This window comes from Corapipo altera, unplaced genomic scaffold, assembly GCF_003945725.1.
Source record: "Corapipo altera isolate COAL_440 unplaced genomic scaffold, ASM394572v1 51, whole genome shotgun sequence".
In the NCBI taxonomy this organism is placed as follows: domain Eukaryota; kingdom Metazoa; phylum Chordata; class Aves; order Passeriformes; family Pipridae; genus Corapipo; species Corapipo altera.
The window spans coordinates 1,670,865-1,693,212 of NW_020884892.1; the positions used below are offsets into that span (position 1 = coordinate 1,670,865).

A 22,348-nucleotide genomic window follows, 5' to 3' on the forward strand; every position below is an offset into this window, starting at 1 on the left:
AAAACTGAAATATTACTTAGCTATTTAATAAAATCTCATTTTTTTTTTTAATGAAGAGTAACTTCTGGTTCAGAACAGCTCCCTAGGTTTTCATAAGCATAAAGGACACAAACTGCATCCTTGTATGTTAAAAGGATAAGTGTGTGTGGGAAAAGTAACACTTTAACGCAAGTAGCTCATAGACAAAAGAATGCAGTCTTTAGGTTGAACAGAAGTATTTTCCAAATTAACAGAAATTCCAAGAATAATTTTAGCCAAAAAAAACTAAAATTGTATTTCAAGTGAAACGTCTTACTTTCTGATTTACAAAGGAAACATTTGATCTTGTGGCTTGAAAATGGTTTATTTTTAAATATAGCTATATTTTTTCTTTGAGTTTATGCAAGGACAAGAGACTGGTTACCCTAGAACCTCTCTTTTTTTTTTTTTTTTTTTTTAATTTACTTGGAAAGCCACAACCTAAAAAATTCTCCTTCCTCCTACTAAAAATCCTTTCATCATTTTTTCAGTTGCATCATCCAAACTTTTGTTCATACCACTTCGAGTTTTGACAGTTATTACAGCTGTACAACAGCAGTGTCACACAAAAGAGCTGAGAGAAGGGATGAAAGATACTGTGCCTTAGGGGCTGGGTAGGGGGCCAAGGCCAGGAAGCCACATTCCCTCTCTCTCTTCAAGAGGCTGATATCAGGCAGAACCTCGTACTGGTTTGGAAGAAAAGGTGTCATATGCATAAACTGGCTTCTGTTCCCTGAGATAAGGCCTGTTGGCAGGTAATGCATCCAGTAGGAGTGTTTTTAACAAGTTCAGATACCCACTGTTACTATCCTTGGGGCACATGTGCATCTCTCTGCAAGGAAACATGCCATGATGGAAAAGGGGGTGGGATCTCCACTGTGACCTGGCAGGGCTGAGCACATCTCCTGATTTGATTTCTACCACTTACCCTATGAGTGTATAGGAAGGAGGAAGGAGATTTTCTCTAGGAAGGAGATGGGAAAACTGTTCCAACTATCCCCTCAGACCAGGATCCCTGGTTACACTGTTGATCCCATGGTTTGCCAGCAGGTTGGAAATTGTGGGTGCCTTTGACACCATCTCCCATGGTATACTCCTGGAAAAGTTGGTAGCCCATGGCTTGGACAGGGGCACTCTCTGCTGGATTAAGAACTGGCTGGATGGCTGGGCCATAACCAGTGGCAGGAGCTTCAACAAGACCAAGTGCTGAGTCCTACACTTTGACCACAACAACACCCTGCAGTGCTACAGGCTGGGAGCAGAGTGGCTGAAAGTGGTCCAGTGGAAAAGGACCTTGGGGTGCTGGTGGACAGTGGCTGAACATGAACCAGCGAGTGCCCAGGTGGGCTGTATCAGGAATAGTGTGTCCAGCAGAATCAGGGAAGTGATTCTTCCCCTGTACTCGGCACTGATGAGGCCACACCTCAAGTACAGTGTCCAGTTCTGGACCCCTCAATTCAGGAAGGATATGGAGACACTTGAGCTGTCTAGAGGAAGACAGTGAAGCTGGTGAAGGGTCTGGAGCACACATCCTGTGAGGAGTGGCTGAGGGAGCTGGGGTTTAGACTGGAGAAGAGGAGGCTCAGGGGGGACCTTATCACTCTCTACAACTGCTTGAATACAGGTTGTAGCCAGGTGGGGAGGTGAGGCTCAGCCTCTCCTCCCAGGAAACCAGTGACAGGACAAGAGGACATAGTTTTAACCTGTGCCAGGGAAGGTTTGGGTTGGACAGTAGGAAGAATTTTTTTCACAGAAAGGGTGGTTAGATATTGGAATGGGCTGCTCAGAGAAGCGATGGAGTCACTATCCTTAGAGGTGTTTAAGGAAAGGCTAGACATGGCACTTAGTGCAATGGTCTAGTTGACATGGTGATGTTCAGTCAAAGATTGGACTCAATGATCTCAGAGGTCTTTTCCAGCCTACCTGATTCTGTGATTCTATTTTGAGTCCCTTTATATTCATATATATATATACATTCAGGCAGACCCTGCAGCCCTGTGTATGCTGTAGGTGATGAAATGCCACCTGATAAACCCTCTGTGGAGGGTTTAGTTTGCACATCATAGAACCACAGAATGTTTTGGGTTGGAAGGGACCTTAAAGATCATCTGGTTCCAACAGTCTCTACATGGGCAGGGATGCCACCCACCAGATCAGGTTGCTCCAAACCCCACCCAAGCTGTCCTTGAACACCTCCAGGAATGAGGCATCCACAGGTTCTCTGGGCAACCTGTTCCAGTGACTCACCACCCTCACAGTAAAGAATTTACTCCTAACATCATATCTAAATCATTCCTCTTTTACTATTTCATTTTATTCCTAACATCGTATCTAAATCATTCCTCTTTTACTATTATCTATCTTTTACTTTTATCTAAATCATTCCTCTTTTAAACCATTCTCCCTTATCCTATCACTATCTGATCCCCTGGGTGTGATTATCATCTCATTGCTGCAATTCTGACTCTTTAGGGGGAACCCCCATCTCTAGAGACTTTGAGAAGGCTCATCCAAGAGGAGTTATCCAAGCAGCTAGATGGTAAGTAATCACTTCTGAGAAGCCAGGAGGTGTATCTGAGAGTACAAAATATGCTTTCCATACCTGTACTGGCACCTGAATATCTCCTGCTTATGGAAGGTAATATTGTAACAGGCTTGCCTGGAAGGAGAAGTGTGTAAAATGAAATGTGCTTTACTGGTCCCCAAGCTTTGATGTTCCCAGCAATAGCACAGAAAGTAATTAAAGTAGGATGTAAACCTGTTTTTGAGGTCCCAGTTGGAGAAGAAATGTTCCTGATTTCTGCCTGACATTTGATACTTGTTGGTATGAGGAGAGGCTGGAGTGGATGTGGGCTGCTGTTTCTCTCAGTGTGTCAAACCGCTACTGACCCCATCAACACTGAGATGCAGAGCTGCAGTGCTTCTCACACAGTTCTTGAAGCAGCTGACACACAGCTGCAGGCATTCTCCTCCATGCTAAAGATCATGATTCAATGTAGTAATCTATTTCATGGATTTTATTTACACACTCTCAGACTTCAATATCCATGCCAATCTAAAAGCATTTGAGATTTAGGACCAATGAAGAGAAGATAGAAAACTCCATTCTGTAGGATGTTTATGTGATGCTGAGTATATCTTAAGAGCTCTCTAGGTTGTTTTCATGGTATAGGCCCAGTCAGCAACCAGGCCCCACGCAGCTACTCACTCACTCCCCCACCAGCAGGATCAGGGAGAGAGTTGGAAGGGTAAAAGCTGGAAAACTCGTGGGTTAAGATAAAGACAGTTTAATAAGCAAAGCAAAAGTTGCACACACAAGTAAAACAAAACAAGGAATTCATTCACCACTTTCCATGGGCAGGCAGGTGTTCAGCCATCTGCAGAAGAGCAGGGCCCCATTGTGAGTAACGGTGACTTGGGAAAACAAATGCCATCACTCCAAACATCTCCCATCTTCCTCTTTCCTCCTCCCATTTTATATACTGAGCATGATGCCATATGGTCTGGAATATCCCTTTAGTTAGTCTGGATCACCTGTCCCAGCTGTGTCTCCTCCCAACCTCTCACCCACCCCCAACTTCCTTGCCAGTGTGGCAGTAAAGAAAGCAGGAAAGGCCTTGGCTCTGTGTAAGCACTGCTCACCTATAACAAAAAAACCCCTCTATATTATCAACCCTGTGTTCAGCACAAATCCAAAACCTACTCCCATACCAGTAACTGTAAAGAAAATTAACTCTACCCCAGCCAAAACCAGCACAGTCATTCAGGGTCTTAGCAGTGAAGTGGCAAGCAATGTGCCTACTTGGAAATTGCAAAATACACTGTCACAGGAAGTTTAGTTACAGCTTCTGACTTCACAGCCAGAGATGGGTACATCAGCTTTAACTCCACATATGTAACACCCCAAAACAAGAAAAGTCAGCTTTCTCCCTACACACCAGCTATGTAGCATCTCACTCTGTGTAACAGAAGCAGTGGAAAAAGGCTCTTATTTTTAAAGCTGCAATGATCACATTTTCATAGATAAAGAAAGATGGAGGACAAGAAGTAGAGGATGACAGAAAAATTTAGGACAAAGTATGAAACTTAGGAGAAATTTAAAGTTATTGAGAAATGAGTTTTCAGTAACTTAGAGAGGACCGAGGGGCACAATCATGGATTATGGGAAATGACTGTGTGGGGAAAACAAATTGTAGCAATACTTGGACTTTTCTGGGCCCCTGGTTCTGGCTCTCAATCTCTTGGATTATAGTCCTTTTAGTCTAACAAACTCATTTCCCTTTCTTTACAGCAAAGTTAACCTATCTCCTGGCTCAGATACAGCCTGCACAAGTAAAAGCATCCCATGGCAGACCAGGACCTCCTGGTCCCCCTGGGAAGGAAGGACTCCCAGGAAGAACTGGCCCTCCTGGAGAGCCTGGCCGGCCTGGACAGACTGGGTCTGAAGGGCCACCTGGACCAATTGGTCCCAAAGGTGAGTGAAACTTGGGGTGTGGGGCAGTCCAATAAAAGTGTGTCCACTCCACTTTGTCATCCCACTCTCCTTTTAGTAGCATATAAGTAAGCCCTCAAAATGCAGGTGTTAAAGTGATCTCAGTCTGTTGAACTAGAGGTGTTGAATATGACCAGCAGTCACTGGTATGTTCCACCTCTGGCCAGAGCTAGAGTGGGGCAAGTCTTAATTCCCACTTAATGTCCAATCTTGGAGGATTGATGACAATTAGGAACTTTTTTTGGCAAATGTACTGGCTTCAGTGTGGATGAAAGATCTATAGTACTATTCTATAGTTTTGTAGACCACTCTCATCAGTTAATTATTTTTCTTTCCCTCTCTACAGGAGAAAGAGGAGCAAAGGGGGATAAAGGAGACACTGGTATTGGCCAACGAGGGGAAATAGGTCCTCCAGGAATTCCAGGTGTGTTATTCAGAGCACCCCTCAACACACATCACTCAGAACCATTTCAAGGACACAGGTCTCTGCCATATTAGATAGACAATCAGGATAACATAAATACAGCATACATGGTTTCTCTAGAAAGTGGCTCAAGGCAAGAACTACATCACTAGCATCATATCTGGCCACCTTTTATTTACTCAAACTGATGGACAGGTATTATGATCCGTCTCAGTTACAGCTAAGTTAACTGACCTTTGGGTCGAATCCAAAGCGAAGCTTTAATTATTAGATACCCTGTGAAGCACCTTCTCTGTCCTTGGCAGAGTGTTGTTGTGACCAAGCTGAATCCAGAGATTCAGGCAGCTTCAGATGCTACAAAAGGTCATATTGAACACCTGTGCCTTGGACATACAGCTCCTGCTTTTCTGTTACTGACAAAGCAGCAGCAAATATAGTTTGTTTGCAATCTGAAATTAGGAGTCATTGATCAGTTTTGCCTTCACTCGCTTTCTTGGGGAAGAAATTATGGGAAGCCTTTGTAAACCCATGGTTTGCATTTGGCATACTGCTCCTGCATTTCCTCCAAATAACAATGGATCCACTGTGCTTCAAACAAATGAGTTATCTCCCCAGGCCACCTCTTGCCTCTAGTTTTCCCATCCTCAGCTCCTCTCTGTGAGGATTATATGTCATTAGTTATCTCCTGCAGCTTCACATCTTCAGTGTGGTGATAAAGGCAGAGCAGCCACAGCAGAGCTCTGCACCCCAAGGATGCCATGGGGAGTGGAAATCTTTCCTTCAGAGACACACTGGTCATATCCTTGAGATACCTCCTAGCCAAGCCCAAATCTGTGGGAGCTGATATCTGCATCCCAGTTTGGCAGCAAAGTCATCCCCTGTGACATTGCACTGCTGAGTACTGCATCCCGGGGGTGTCACTCACCAAGGGTATTTTGTTTCTGTTTTAGGCCTCCCAGGGGAGCCTGGTTATGCCAAAGACGGGATGCCAGGACCACCCGGCCCTCAAGGGGAAGCTGGTGTGCCTGGTCCAGCAGGAGCACAGGGGCCTCCGGGAGCCAATGGACAGTGTGACCCCTCTCAGTGCGCTTACTATGCAAGCCTGGCTGCCCGACCCAGCAATGTCAAAGGGCCCTAGCACACAGGGAGCACCTGCAGACTTGCTTCTAAAACTTGAATTCATCACACCTGCCAAGAGCTCTCAGATGTCTTCAACTGTGTTTCTTTTGTGGGAGGCCTTCTAAAGCCAACAAATGCTGCCGGTCGGTCAGATTATTTTTATGAATTATAATTATTATTATTATTATCTTTGATGTGATATGTGAACTTATTTTTGTTTTCTCCAACATCAGGGTATATTAAAACATTACAAATAAGCGTTTCTTTCCCTCTTTTCAAGAGCATAAAATATCAATGCATTGTGTAGCTGTTTATGCAAAACCATTCCAATGCCAAATTTTTTGTCTGCTATTTGATTAATTCTTTCCAAAGCTTTATCCCACACCCTTTAAACTGAAATCAAATCCTACAGCCTGGGGCATTAACTGTGAGATGCAGGCTGATCACAGGATTGTTGGTGCTATCTGCCATCCTCATGGAGGGGAGGAAGGTAGAGCCATGCCAAAGCTGGAAAACAGGTCTCCAGTACCTGCAACTCACAATGGAAAGGCAGTTTTAAACAGCCAGTGTGTGTTTTCCAGAAGATCCCTGTTAAATTTAACATTCTTCTGCTGATAAGTGAATCTATATCCTATAGGAGCTACTTTTTATGGAATCATGTGGGATCTCATAGTAAAGGCCTGAAGAGACCACAGAGATGACCCAACCTCTTTGCTACTCTCTGTGCAAGAACTTCTGTACTCAGAAAGTTTGATTCTAACGGATGGAGCTTACTTCCCTCTGTCAGTGAAATGCCTCTGCAAAAATCTTCGACACCGTCTGTTGTCAGCTCAGAGATGTCAAATCCCATGTGTATTGTCAGTGCATGAACAGCTCCCTACCACTGCTTCACCGAAAAATCAGCCAGAGCAGCACAGAAAGTCCCCTTGTATTAAAAACCTCAGGAAGCCAACAGTGACCCAACTGTTTTGCATGATCTACTATGACAATAACTTGGCAAGCTGTGTTAGTAAGAAGGTGGGTGAGTAGTTGCAGGCTGGTCTAGGAGGATGTTGATCTCTGACGAAAGGATCAGAGTAAAGAAGTATTCAGAAACATGGAGAAAATCATGTTTGAGGGTAAAACAACAAATCAAACACTGGCCCTTTTCTCCTGTCAGCTGATTGCCAAAATCAACCTGAGAATGCAAAGACAGACTAAAGAGGGCATAGAGTCTGAAAAGACCTTCACAAGAGGTCATTTGTGAGATAAACCTTCTAACCAAGAAGGTTTGCCCACCACAAAGTGCAGATTTGAGAGGTGATCAGGCCTTGGATATCTGTTCCAGCCAGCAAAGCAGCTGCATTCTCAAACCCCTTCTGCACAAAGCAGTTTGTAGTGAGAGATCGGAGTAATGGACCTGACACAGGCACTAAGTGCTGAATGTGTTTGGGAATCTCATCTGCTCTTTTGGAGACAGAAAAGAGGCACCCTGCCCTGCTGACACATCCACCATATGGCATGGTGCTTCCAAACTGGCTAACCCAAGCAGAAGCCACAGCTGTTGATAACCAGCCCAGAAGCAGGCCCTGAGGCTAAAGCCCAGAGACAAGCATTTGCCAGCCTTGGAACCTTTTTCTCACCAGCAGCAGATAATTTTTTTCTCTGCATTACTGAAAAATGAAATTAAATAACATGTTCAAATGCCAGTGTTAAAGTCTTTACTGTGTAGCATTCAGTGGTGCTATTTTTGCTATTTCCTATTCAAATAAAGTCCTTGATTTGATTTTACTGTGTTTCTTGTTATGGAAAGACCAATGAAAGTGAAAATATCACGAAGTGAAAAGCTTACCACTTTTAAGTAACTCTCAATGGTATATCTTTTACTGCACTGCATCTTGGGTCAGCTTGCTATATTTTAGTATAAAGCAAACATGTTGATCACATATTTAAGAGAAACATTTTTCCTAGTCCAGGCTGAGTGAGATTCCCCTACTCAAAAACAGGCCCCTACTCAAGAGACAGCTCCCAGCATGGGATGAGACATCATTTTGGGTAAATGTGATGGCAGTGAGCAGGTGTTATGGAGGCCACACATCTTAATTGGGCCATGCTAATGTGGCATGTAATTCCTGTCATGATGGTGACTCCTTAGTCACTAAAGATTCTCTCTCATTATGTGTCTGCATGTGTCAAGCATGGGATAGATTTCCGTACATGCTGGTGCATCATGTGAAGGGAAGATACATAATGATGTTCTGTTAAAGAAACTTCAGGGTCTTTAAGTCTTGTGAGATCATAGAATAATTTGTGTTGGAAGGGACCTTTAGGGGTCATTTAGTGCAATCCCCAGTAGGTGAGACGGTGCAATGTCATCCAGCTGAAGGTGATCTAAGGGGTTGTTTTGAAAGCCCTTTTCATTTGACTGTCTGATGGATCCATTTCCAAGAGCCTGTATTAGGAGCACAAGGGACACATGTCTCCTTGGGTTAGGTATATATTACATCTCTGCAAATTCTCCACCCAGTAAAGGGGGTACAACCTAATTCCCTTTGCTCCAGCATATTCCCTAGCATATGGCTATCTGTTCAGTCTGTTCCTGGAGACACCCCAGATTGTCTCTTGTCCTGAATTCAGTGGGTGCCATTTCCCTGCTTTTTCTTGTTGTTTTTTTTTTTTTTTCTTTTTCTTGTTTTCTCTCCAGCCAGTTAAATGACATTTACTAAGCAGAATCTGTCACTAATGAGCAGAGTACGAGACACAAGCTGCAGACCCAGATCAAGATTCATGTTTGTAGCCACCCAGTTTTCAGGGTATAGTCATCAGAGGGAGGTTTCTAGAGCTGCCACCTCTTACAGAAGCAAGCCCTATGTGAATGTGCCTAAAAAGTCACCTGCAACAACAGGTAAGAGAGGAGGGTGTATTTGTAGGATTTCAAAAGCTGTCACAGTTTTTACCTCAGTCATTTTGAGCATGTTTGCAGTCTTTGGAAAGGTGGTCTGAGATCATTTTCCAAATTAGGTCTGCCATCTGGGCAGCAAGTACAGCCCTGGGCATGGTCACAAGCTGCCCTCCAGAAGGTGCAGATGGGTCTGTGCCTGAGCAGGTGATGGTGAGTGTATTGTCTGTCCAGCACTGTGTAAGGCGATCATACAGGCAGGGGGTGGCAGGTAGGGCAGAGATGGTGCTGATGGCTCTCTCTCCTAACTGCTCTTGAATAAGGGACAGCTGTGGCTTTGGCATGTCAGTGTTCCCATCTCTGCAACCAAGTGGTTGGCAAATCACCATAAGGTCTGCTCACTGAGTCTGAGGTTTAAACCCAGGAATAGGTTAATTTTTTTTTTTTTGGATTTTGGTTTGGTCCTGTGGTAAGAGAGGATATACTGTTAAAATTGCATTAGAGAGCAAGGCAATATATTATTTACATTTTTAAAAGGTACACATGGTATTTATGGCACCACTGTCAGTTGCTGGCATTTTTTTTATATATATATTGTGTGTAAATTATTACAATTATAAAAAACAGACCATTATTTCGTTCCATTTGTTACCTGTCAAATAAATAAATTACAAAGACAGAACAAAGCAATCAGATCATTTGGGGAAAATACCTCTTTTTTTTGTTAAATTATTTAAGAATTTCTACTTGTTTTCTAAACAGTTTTGAATTAGCTGCTTCTTGGAAGCTATATCAAATGCCTGTGTTGTTGTGTTTTTGTTTTGTTGTTTGTTTTTTTTTCCAGAGAGACAATAAAAATGCTGTAGCAGCTAAGCCCAAACTCTGTGCTCTGACCACAAAACTGGTGGGGAGACAAGCACAGATTTTACATTCTAGGCAATTAAAAAAATATTAAATATGTATATATAAAATTATATATAAAAAAACCCAAAACAAACAAACACAAAACAAAACAAACAAACACAAAACAAAACAAACAAAAAAAAGTAAAATGGAGTTTACCAATGGCTCAGTCTTTTAATGTGAAAACTGGCCAAACCCTGCCCTGATAAAGATTTCATTTTGGCAGCTTCTGGAGCAGGATCTGATGCCTATGCATGGCAGGTTATCACCATCCACAATGTCTTTGAGCCAGAGACACTGACAGGGACTGGCAGGTGTGTAGGACCAAGGGACACCTTTCCAGAGCTTAAGTGCGTGACCCCAGGGGATATTATGTATCATGTCAAATTATGGGGTTTTTTTTGAATCTCATACTCAGTCTCTCACAGTAAGGTTCAGAGTCACAGAACATAGAATCATAGAATATATTTGTAAATGGTGAAGTTGAATTAAGAAAAAGCCTGCTTAGCTTCATTGATTTGATTTAAACCTGAATGTCACAAACATGGATTTTTGTCTTCTGACTTGTGAAATTGGAACAACTGATAAGAAAAGCATAAAGACATAATGAACAGGAGACTGGGTTTTGTAGTTGTTTTACAAAGGAGATTTTTGCTGTAAGGGCTAACATCTGAACACCTTGTGTGGCTTGACTCAACAATATTGATGCTGGCAAAGCTGTTGGAATTTGTCTGAACTAAAAGTTAGAATATCCTGCTGGGTCCACAGGGAATTATGTGTTGAAAATATGGACTCTTTCTTGCTACTTTACATTTTATATCATGAACTTTATGTAGAAAGCACAAGGGAACAATTTGACAGAGGGACATTAATCATACTCTGACGTTCCTGATGAGCCAGCTATCAACATCAGGAAGAAGGATGTCCTGCAAGACGGAGCAGAGAAGAACCTGCCACTTTGGGTCAAACTCCAGGAGTAAAAAAGTGTAACAAGAGAACAGTGCCAAACATCACAAAAACTTCTTTTTGACCACAGCTTTGGCTCTGCATGACATGCTGTCTGAAAGACTCAGGTTTGGATTTGAAGAGAAAAGCGTGTTTAAGCAGAAGGCAGCAATTTGGTTTATTTCACAGGACAGATGTATTTGACAATGTGTTCTTAGAAACACATTTTTCCCCCTAGCAATGTGGGGGATGGTTTTCATCCAAGTCTGAAATTACTGTCAGTGCAATAACTTCTTCAGCACTTTCTTGATGAGAGTTGAGTTTAACACTGAGTCTTATTTTTATGGTTATTTGTGAGGTCTGTTAGGAAGCAACCTTCCCCTGCAAGTGAAAATCTCACTTTCCCTTGGCTGCTGTATTCATCTCTGCTGTATGGATATTTCCAAGTTATTGTACCCATTTTTGCTTTCGAAAAATTATTAGACTTTCATGAGTTCTGCTGAATCTTTTTTGAGTAAAATCTACCCCTGGAAGTGTTCAAGGCCAAGCTGGACGGGGCCCTAAGCAACCTGATCTAGTGGGTGGCATCCCTGCCCATGGCAAAGGAGTTGGAAGTAGATGATATTTAAGGTCCCTTCAACCCAACATAGTCTGTGACTCCATGATTCTGTCCCAGGAGCCTATAAGGCCCAAGCAGCCTCACACACTGCTGGATACTAGGCATGTGAGACAGCTTTCTCTTACAAATACTGAAAATTTATCTGGAAGAAATTCCAGGTTTGATTTCAGTATGGTTTTGGTATTTGCACTCTGAATCCAAGTCAAGGGTTACACCTGCTATGTACCAGACCCAAAAATCTGTGTTTCAGGGTGAAACTCAATTAAAAAAAAAAAAACACACTACAATCTAGAATGCAAGTTCATACAGTTGAGCAATAATCTACAAATCTTCTTGCCAGTATTGTCTGAATAGAGAGCTACTGGCGCTCAACACCCATCTGTGCAGCCACACACTCTCCTGTGACACAGGTTCTAGCAAACTCATCAAATCCATCCTGCCTTGCTGTTTCCATTGCAATCCCTTGGGACTAACCAATGTGAAACCTTCATCAATGGCACCTTTGATGCTTCCAGAAGGGGAGAGCTACACACAAGCAGAGATTTGGACTCACCTTCTGAAAAGCAGAGGTAGAGCACTGCTGTTTCAGTTTCTGAACACTGACAGACACGTGCCACCAGCTCACTGGCTGCAGCCATGAGAGGTCACATCACAGCCCAGGAGCTGGGTTTTGTGTACACTGAAGAGCTGGGAGGGAAACACCTGATCATGTGAGAGCACCAAGTGTTTACTCAGTGGGATGTACCTGGGCAACCCAAACACTCTGCATGTGTGTTGGTAACGTGCTCGGCAGAGTGGAAAGCTGACAGAGGATCTTGAATCCCCAAGAACCTCAGAGGTTTCCTGTGGAATATGCAAGGGATCGTCACTGCCTGTCTCTGTTCAACCAACCACTGTTCTGGTGAGACATGGATGCAGTCACCTCTCTCCAATGTGCCTGTCCAGGTTCTGATCCACTCTGGAGGTACCTCGCAGAGCATGATCCGAAGTACAAAGGGAAGAAGAAGCTCAAGATCTCGGGCAGAGAGCTGGTGTCAGTCCCCCCACAGGTCTTTGGTTTGGACCAACTGCAGGTCCTGGAGATGAGCCCAGAACGAGAGAGCTGCCTGAGGTACCGGATGGAACTGCTCCCACAGGAGATCAGCCGCCTGAGGAACCTCACCTGCCTCTACTTGGACTCCAACAACTTGAAGAAAATCCCTGCTGAAATTGGCACTTTGAGTTGCTTGGAGAGGCTCACTCTGAGTAACAACCACCTGAGCTCCCTACCTGCAGAAATAGGGGCACTTCAAAGGCTGCACAGCCTCCACCTGGCCAACAACAGCCTGACTGAGCTGCCTGCACCCCTCTGCCAGCTGAGGAGCCTCACCTTTCTGGATGTGAGTGACAACAAAATAGGTACAATCCCCTCCAGCATTCGGCATCTGGAGAAACTGGAAACATTGCTATTACTTTTCAACTCACTGGAGAGCCTTCCTGAGGATGTCTGTGTTTTAAGGAATCTGCGCACACTTTGGTTGGGAAACAACCAGCTACAGTCCCTTCCAGCAGCCTTTGGGGAGCTGGTGAACCTGGACTGGGGATACAACTACTGCTCATGCAATTTTGAGGGGAATCCACTGGAGAGTCCTCCCACTGAAGTCTGCAGCAGAGGCCCTGAAGGGATCAGAGACTACTTCTTGTCACTTCATAGGATTCGGAGAGACTAAACCATTGGTGTCAGTTCTCTTGATGTGGCTGAGATGGATTTATTCTGTACAAGCAAAATGTATTTGAGACAGAAAGCTCTGGTGAAATCACTCTGTGGAGCTCAAAAGTTTCCCTTCTGCTCTGAGGTGATTTCTCTGGTAGTCTTTTTTTTTTTTTTTTTTTTGACACTGGTATTGCATGGTTGTGTACACCTTTCAAAAACTCATCCAGGGACAACTGTAATCTTTTTTGTTATTTATGATAGACTTATCTCAGGAAATGTTGCAGCCAAACATCCAGTCTGAGAAAACGAGCAAGTCTGAGAGGACAGAGTCAGGTAAACAACTGGTGGTATGCAAATAGCAATAATCCCTACTCTGTTTGCACACTGCCTTGGTGCTTGAGTCTGGACTCAAAATAAGTGCAAGTTGAGATTTCTGGAAGTGTTTAAGGTCAAACTGACTTGTAGATTTGGCTTTGCTTCAGATAGCCCAGAATCTCACAATTTTCCCTGGAGTTTTACATCACACACATGTTGAATCATCTCAGGCTTCCACCTGGCGCTGGATAAAAAACAACCTGTGTCCAGGTCCCACAAGGTATCATGAAAGTGATGTCTCCATTTCTTTGGCAGGACATAGTGCATTTCTTAGTCTGTTTCTCCTGAAGAACAGTGTCAGCACAGGACTGTCACACTCTCTGGAGGCAGCAGGGACCTGGAGTTGATGTGCCAGTCCACCCAGAGCAGACCTCAGTGATACAGCTCCTTGGAGCTTGGTGATGCACAGGGGTAGCCCAGATTTAGAGCATGCAGCACTAACAGGAAAAGTTTCCACTTTTACTGAGTCTGAGAAAGTGTTCAGAATTATTAAAATATGAGTATGCAAACTTCCTGTAAGGGAACATTCTGAGAATCTCTGTCTATAATCATAAAAGGCTTCATCAGTGTTATATTATGGAAATTTGCTTAGACTCCTTTCTGTTTCATTTTGCTCTCTCTTCCTCTTATCATCAACATTTTCCTCCCACCTCTCCTCAACTCCTCTCCTCTTCGCGGGTGTTTTCTCTGTCACTACTCCCTCTGATGTTTGTGTTTCATTATTTTCTCATTAAAACCTTCTCATTCCCTTTGCCCTCTCTCTCCTTCATTTCCTAGTTCTCCTTTGGCCGATATACAGAAAGCTGCAGTTTTGTGTTTTCTGGAAAGAAGAAGGGTTGAGTCAGGCCTGGTGGGAGCTGAATGGGTTCTTATAGGCTTCACAGAAAAAGGGAGAGAGAAAAGGTTTGAGACATTGATACATGGACCATTAATTCTCTTGTTCAGTCTATTTGCTTCTCCTTATAGCAAAGATCAGCACAGGATCTGAATCAATGCTAAAATTTTTCTGGATAACAGAAGCACAATGCCAGATATGCTTACAACAAACTGATTTTCAGATTGCTCTGCCCCTGTGCCTGCCCCTGACCTCTGTGAATTTGTCAAACCAGCTGTGACTTTTTGGTGTCATAGTAACCAGATTCAGTATATCATTAGGATATCACACAGAGATAAATCAGTGCACACAATAATGGTCACACAGTTACATCACACCAGTTTGTTCAGTTTTCCTGCAGCTGATTATTTCTAAGATGTGTGACATAGGAAAGAAAGGAGTAAAGGGACCCTGGTGCCTTGTTCTCTTGGCTCTTTCTATGGCAGCACGAAGGATTGGAGATAAAGGAGCAGATCAATGAACTGCAAGTCCTTTGCAGTTTGGGTTTTTTCAGAGGAGATTTGGGACTGTGCATGAAGTAGCTCCTGAAGCTGGTGCCATATGAGGCAAAAGCTGTATCAAGGTGGCAATATTAAAGACATTGAAAGACTTTGGTCTTGTTCCTGTTCTTGTCGTTGATCCATTCTCTGGACTCAAACAGGTCTTATTTCCCCATTATTTCTTCTGTTTCTCCATTTCTCTCACCCCCTTCAATATGTACAGTAATTCTGCTTTTCTAAAACTTGCCTTGTAAAGGACATGAGGTTGAAGGTAGTGCCAGCAGCACAAGTAAAGAGAGGGTTGTCACCCTGGTTTTAGACATGTGTGGGAATTAAATTCTAGTAACTATGGTTTTTTTAGTGGCTTTTGTCTAATACACTGAATCCTTCCAGGGCATCACCTTAGACAAGTGGTAAGAAGGACAATTTCTTGTGTCCCATGTGAGACTCTTCAGATCCCATCTTGCTGGTTTTCTTCTACATTGCACAGGGTTTGGGGTTGAGGTTCCATTTCCAATTTTGGATACCTTTCTCTTCTGCTTCTTGGCCAGTGATTCCTGAAAGGCAAGCTGATTTTAGCTTGTTTGGGGAGTTTATGGCATCTCAAAGCTTTCACTTTTGGTTTTGGCTGATCAGGTTTCACATGCTTTGCTTAACTAATCCTCTCTTGAAAAACCAGTAACACCATTTCTGAAACCTAGTCATATCTTTTAATAATATATCTACCATTCCTGAGAGTGAATGAAGCTAAAAAGGGGGTTAAAGAATGCATAAAAACGTAATCTTCAATAAACAGTGCCAGTACCTCTGCCGTAATTCTCCAGTCTGTTGGCAACAAGAGAAATTCTGTGAAATTAATGCAAGTGAGGGTGCTTTGACCTTACCATCAAACTGCTTGAGTAGACTAAACATGTTGCTCAGAAGAAATTAGGTCCTGACACCATGTAATCTGTCATCTCTTCCTTTCCCTTTGTCCCAATTTCTTCCAAAATCCCACTTCCCAAGGTGGAAACGCCCAATAGTGCATATTCACTGCAGCATCTGTGTTAGTGGCATAGTTACACAGAGCAATAAGCAGATCCTGGTGTTGTCATTAAGATGGCATTAAAACCTAATCTCAAACTGCTTATCCTGTATTTGTTGTACTGTCTGTATTGTTGCTAAGCATCCTCCTTTGCCTGTGCTCATTAAAACTTCAAGTGTTAATATCAGAGAATGGCAAACTGCTTGGATATAGGGCCCTGGTGAACAGACATGGATATAAACCATGCTCGGGGGTGAGGGGGAGGAGGGAATTGTTAAAGCTGCCATCCAGTATTGATGGCAGTTTTGCTTGCATTTCCCTTTCCCTGTCCCATACTGCAGACACCCTGGAGTAGGAGAGCATCGTGCCCTGGAATCACACAGGACTTTCATTTGGAAACTTTGAACTCTTGTAGCAGAGCAGTAATGAAATGTAAAAGCAGGGAGTGAAAAAAGCTCCAAATAGAAATTCTGGGAAATAATATATATAAGGGCAGAGGGCTCCTTAATTTAACATACAAATGCATAACACTTCACAGGCTGGTAGCTCAAGCTGGACAAGTTTTGACTACAGATAAGCTGTATATTTTTAATGCTGGAGAGTTCACCTGAGGATATGGAAGATTCTCTATCACCTAAAGTCTGTAAAACTCATGGTCTCACTCTACTGAAGGTATGACTGTAACACTTCACCTTGTTTTATGTAAAGTCAAACTTGTCTTTAAAGTATATGTCTACAATCTACGGCTACTGTAAAAATAAAAGATTAGATGCCACCTTTTTATTTACTTCTGCCTTGATTTATCTTTACATGAAATTCAGCTTTTTGGTTTTCAGTGGTCACGAGCAATGCTTAAAAAAGTGAAGGTCCTCAGGTTTCACAAATCAGAGGTCTCTTGTGGCCAGTGATGGAGTTGCAAAAACAAAAATGTAGAGGCAGATGCTGCTCTCCTCATGTCTACTGGAGTCAACAGAAAATTTCTAGGCTCACAAAGGAAAGACTGGTTGTGAATTTAGTTTAAGTAGACTTAAGTACCAACCAGTTTTACAAGTATTTGAAAAGTCTTGTGGTTGATCAGTCAAACACATTGCATATTAGAGGACATCAAAGGAAACACAACTTTGCAGACTGCCAGGAAACAAAAGGCACTGCAGGTGTCGTCCTACATAAACTACAAACATATTTGATATCTGAAAGGAGAGTGTCAGCTTGTGAATGTGCCATTGTTGGGGAAAAGGCCATCACTATCGAGAGAGGTCACTATTCCTGCCAGCTGGATGGACCCCAATGCCACCTGCCTTTCTGTCTTCCTCTGGGCTCTGAAGCCTCACCTCAGAACCCGACAGTCCAACTTCAGCAATGACAATTTTCAGGTGGTCCAACACTGAGTCAGCGCAAGAAGCTCAGGCCTGACATGAGTATTGTGACAGTTTTGGTCACCACAATATAAGAAAGACATTAAGACATTACAGAGGAGGCGGAAGGGCCTTGATGGGAAGCCGTGTGAGGAGCAGCTGAGGGCACTTGGCTTGTTCAGCCTGGAGAAGAGGAGACTGAGAGGAGACCTCATTGCAGTTACAACTTCCCCCTGAGGGGAAGAAGAGGGGCAGGTACTGATCTCTTCTCTGTGGTGACCAGCGATAGGACCTGAGGGAATGACCTGAAGTTATGTCAGGGGAGGTTTAGGTTGGAAATTAGGAAAAAGTTCCTCACCCAGAGGGTGGTTGGGCACTGGAACAGGCTCCCCAGGGCAGTGGTGACAGCACCAAGCCTGACAGAGCTCAAGAAACGTTTGGATGATACTCTCAGGTACATGGTGTGACTCTTGGGGATGGTCCTGTGCAGGGCCAGGAGTTGGACTCGATGATCCTTGTGGCTCCCTTCCAACTCAACATATTCTGTGGTTCTGTGACTCTGTGAATCCATGGAATCAATAGGTTTAATAATCATTGACTGTACATGTTTGGTGATTATCAGAGGAACCCAATTCAATGGAACAGGATTCCCCACACTTGGGCAGCAGTACCACAGGAGGAACAAAGTGATCTATCATGGGCAAGTGCCTTATCATTCAGGATATTAAATTGCAATGAAAGCCTAAGCAGCATATCTAATTAACATCACTTTCAGCCATACAAAGAAAGGTTTTTAACTCCCCAGAGTGTTCTGCCCATGAACCAAGAGACAGGTGCTTAAATGGTGCTTAAATAAATACCGCATCCAAGCCATGGATTTCCTTTGTTTTTTAAAGATCTCAGCAGTCATCAAGAAGCTTTTTATTTTCCTGCCACCCTAGGGAAACTACAAAATGCGTCACCATTCTCACTGCCTAACAAACAACTTTCTTTGAACAGTTCAGGCAGCAAGAGAATAGCAAGAGGGGGAAAGACTGATGCCACAAGCAAAGCCCAGAGAGAATAACCCACACTTTGTACTGGAACTCACTGAGTTTTGCCAGACTTCAGACAGCCAGTCTGGAGCTCACTACTGTCAAGATTCCCAAAGCAATCCCACATCCAGTCATTTGGTATGTGAAATTTATGAGGACTTGCATTTATCAGGATGCAGTGACTCTCACATCAGAGGTATTGATACAGCTGAGGTCAGGCTGTTAGCACTGAGTTATGTCTAAAAAGAAATCTTCCAAGGGCTTTGCAAGTCTCACTGTTGAAATTTCAAATTGAAGCTTCTTCTTTTAATGAAATCTGCTTTTTTGGTTTGACTGATTTTGTTTCTCATTCCCCTGAGACTTAGAAAACAGATTATTGTATTCCCGTTTGCAACAAGTCTTTTACATACATGAAGCTTATTGAAGAGTTTCTCATGAGACTTGTTAAAGTTAAACAAACACTGAACCTGTGGGTCTTTCTGCTCTGGCCATGTTTTCCACATCTCAGGGAGTCCTATTCTCCTCTGGACTGTTGCTGCACACCTTTCCTGAGCAGTCATATTCAAAACTGAATACAACACGGCATCTGAAGTCTTTCTAGTGACAAAGGAAGGGCTATTGTACATTTGAAAGTTATACCCCTGTTTGTTCACTCCTGTATGGTGGTGGTTACTCTTTTTTCACACGGAATTCACCTTGTCATCTACTGTGATACCACACTATACTACAGAGCTGCTATTGGCAAATTTTGGTATTGGTGTATTATAGAAGCTGAAGTTTGTGGCTTTGCACTTCTCCCTGGTGAATTTCAGTTTCCTCTTTACCCCAAACAGGTTATAGTATTCTCCAAATTGTTCTGAACTCAAATCCTGTCCTTCTGTGCTTACAATGAGCTTTATGCCATCTCAAAATTTAATAATTGTACTCTCTTTTCTACCATCTAATTCATTAACAAAAACATATCCCAGGATTGGATCCGGAAGAGGACTGGTTGAACTCCATTTCTACATCCTTCCACCCTGACAAAGCACCACCAATAAACTTTCTGAGATGTTATCAAACCAGCTTTGCACCCAATCAGTCACAGTCTCATCTAGACCAGGCTGCTGGGGCTCACTTATGAGAATGTCACATGCAACCGTTTTGAAAACCTTAGTGAGGGTAAGATTTGTGACAGCTAATTCTCCTTTATTCTTAAAGCCTGTTACATTGCTAAAAGTGGAGATTAGATCAGTTCAACACAATTTATTCTTGACAAATCCACACAGGCTACTTGTCCTTGCTGCTACATGAAGCAGCTGCTTCATGTTTCAAGCTGTGACTTATTATCTTCCAAGTGCTCATGAAACGTGCATTTGTTCCAGAATTTGTGCAAGGCTCAAAGGCTGGTGAGGATCATTTCCCATCCCTCTCTCCCAACAAGAAACTATCTTTAATGCAACAGCCACTTGCTGCTTCAGCCTTGGCAGTAACAAGGACTCCAACAGAGCTCTGCAGAACACAAGCATAGCCAGGCTGGAATGATTTGGTAGGGCCAGTTCCATGTCATGGCCAGCCCTGATGTGCTCTGGGTGGGCCCATGATGGGAGCAGAGGGCTACAGCTCCTCTTGTAGTTTGAGAAATGTAGCTCAGAAATGTGAGATAACATTAACTTCCATTTCCCTACTTGGCTGCTGTGCCAAGGACTTCAGCCTGGTCATGTCTCAGGGAGAAGGTAGACACTGGGAGGGGGAAAAGACACAAGTCTCAAGTTACCTAACCTATTTTGGTCTTGTCCTGCCAGCTGGGAGCTCTCCTTGACTATTGTTTCTGCATTCTGTTCTCAAATGGATGTCTTTAATCCTATTTTTCAGACTCAGAATGGGCCTGAGCAGCATGAAATTTCTAAGAAGGCAGCAGGAGACTGAGAGTTTTGATCCTGCAATAACGAGCTTCAGTAGCTCACAGTATGAGTGTGTGTGTGTTCCCTGGGCAGCTGTGTCATCTGGAGAATATCTGCACCCTTCCACTTGTAAGAAGGGTGGATCAGATCAGTTCAGACATCTTCTTTTGATCTAGATGAAAGGAGGATTCCTTTTTCTTCTCAACACTAGTGCTGCCTGTTAGGAGGATGTCCCTTTGCATTGGGTCTGTGTGCTCACAGAAAGAATAGGGAAAAAAAGAGTCAGCTCACATGGGCTAAATATCTGCCAAGCTAATTGCTCTTGCATCATTTTCACACATAAAATACTCTTGCACTTCAGCTGTTTCTAAACATCCACACATTGATAACTCCATGGTTCTGTGTCTGGTTACTTTGTGCAAAGTTTCCTTTTCAGGTGTAAAGGACAGTTTACCCAGACTGAATCACTGTGATTTGTTCCTAGAGCACCAATGAAACTAAACTAATCCCTTATTCCTATTTTTTTTTTCAACTGTAAAGTTCAAGCACTTTGGTCATGTCCTTAATTCCTCTTCTAGTGTTTGACAGTGTCAGGGTTTGCACAACTAGAACAAGTATATGGGACTGAGAGGCAGAGCTTCTCTGTAGACTCTTTTTGAGCTGATGTCTATCAAAGGCTGCCTGCCCTTCCAAGGAATTAGACTTGAGGACCCTGCTTGTTCCTTCCAGTTCTGTGCTCTTAGCTGTCTCTTTGCTTATTAGACTGTGTTGCTCATTGGGAACAAGCTAAACTGATGTTCTGTATATCAAGAGCATATCTGTTTGAAATGTAATTTTTTTTAGCTTTTTGTTCTGTTGTTTGTATTGTACAGTCTGACACCAGTTCTGCACAGTTCTGACACATTCTGCACTGTCACACATACTGGAATTTTTTTGTTTGTTTTCTAAAAAACTTTTGATGATTTGACTGAATGAAACTAGAAAAGAAAATAAAAGAAGTTATACAATTCCATGGGTATGTGTGCATATGGATTCTGCATCCTCATGCAGCAGAGCCATTAGGCAGATGCCCTGTACAGATCTCAGTTCCTTGCCCTGTTTTAATATTCAAAGCACTTTGCAGACTCTTCTGGATGTCATTGTGTCCGTGCCAGACCTTCAGATGTTTCTTCAGAGAGAAAAGATAATAATGGTCTGACACTATACAGGAAAACTAACGATTGCTTTATTTGCATTAGGTAAATTGTCACTGGAAATGTCTTGCATTTCAGAAAGAACCTAAGTTAAAATGATCCTTCTGTCCAGAGAACAGCAAACAGGATATTCTACAATTAATTTTCAAAATCAAATGTTCTTTTTTGTTGTAAAAGTCTTCCATTGCCCCATGCGAAATAAATTTAAATAAGAATAGTGTTTTATTTCATAATTATCAAAAGGTTGCCTTTTAACTTTTCTTATTGTAAACAGTAACAACTAATCTGCATCTTTTTTTCCTGTGAACACTGCATGTTTTGTATGTTGGCAAAATTTAGAGATTGTTGTTGCAGAAAAAGATGCAGATTTTTTATTATCTAGTCCCCTGAATAAAAAGAGGGTGGCTACAGGCATAAATTTATTTGGATGTTTTCAGAGCTGGAGCATTTGTGCTGCAGTTTCATTCAGGAATCTGCAAAGACTTATCTTCAGGACTGATTGCAGACATTGTTCTCTAGCACTGGTTGCAAAGATCTCCTTAGGCAAATGGTCTCAAACTATTCCCACTGAGGACCCCTCCATGTGACAGTAGTGTTGCACATTGCCAGTCTTGTTGGTGCTTCTTGGAGAAGAAACAAGGAGCACAGGGACTCTAGAACAAAGCTCGTCTCCAGAAGGATTCCGAGCAGGCCCAGTGATTTAGAGTTGATGAGTGTTTCCTTGAAGAGGATGCTCTAAGGTACAAAATATACCTTAGATAGGGTTGCTTATATATTTTCTGAAAACACTTTTCAGCGGCCTTCTACAGGCAGCTCCTAACAAACAGGTCCTGGTCTGACCCCACAGCTGGGCAACTGTTACAGGGAAGGACTGCAGTAAGCTGTATTTAAATTTCATCATATTTTATATCTACCACAACAAAATCGACTTCTCAGCTATGTATCCCTGCCCCTCACTTCAATCTGCAGGTCTAAAATAATTTTCAAACGTCGAGGCTAAAGTTCTGGAGGTGTTATGG

The 22,348-nt window shown here is 42.8% G+C and overlaps 2 protein-coding genes across 2 annotated transcripts in view; both read left to right on the top strand.

The window, feature by feature from the left end:
- The window catches only part of COL22A1 (collagen type XXII alpha 1 chain), a 221,166-nt gene extending 214,856 nt beyond the window's left edge, over positions 1 to 6,310 (top strand). The window contains exons 62-65 of the mRNA XM_027645748.1: positions 2,491 to 2,557; positions 4,310 to 4,492; positions 4,857 to 4,934; positions 5,885 to 6,310. Of these exons, the coding sequence (XP_027501549.1) occupies positions 2,491 to 2,557; positions 4,310 to 4,492; positions 4,857 to 4,934; positions 5,885 to 6,072 (516 nt within the window). The 3' untranslated portion in view covers positions 6,073 to 6,310. The remainder of the gene's footprint in view (positions 1 to 2,490; positions 2,558 to 4,309; positions 4,493 to 4,856; positions 4,935 to 5,884) is intronic.
- A 5,996-nt stretch (positions 6,311 to 12,306) lies between these two features.
- LOC113948167 (leucine-rich repeat and IQ domain-containing protein 4-like) lies at positions 12,307 to 13,107 on the top strand. Its single transcript, XM_027645546.1, has one exon. It carries the CDS (start codon positions 12,307 to 12,309, stop codon positions 13,105 to 13,107), a length of 801 nt encoding a protein of 266 aa, XP_027501347.1.
- The last annotated feature ends 9,241 nt before the right edge of the window (positions 13,108 to 22,348 follow it).

Excerpts from the sequence above, each read along its gene's own strand:
- LOC113948167 (XM_027645546.1), top strand. The coding sequence starts at position 12,307 with ATGGATGCAGTCACCTCTCTCCAATGTGCCTGTCCAGGTTCTGATCCA.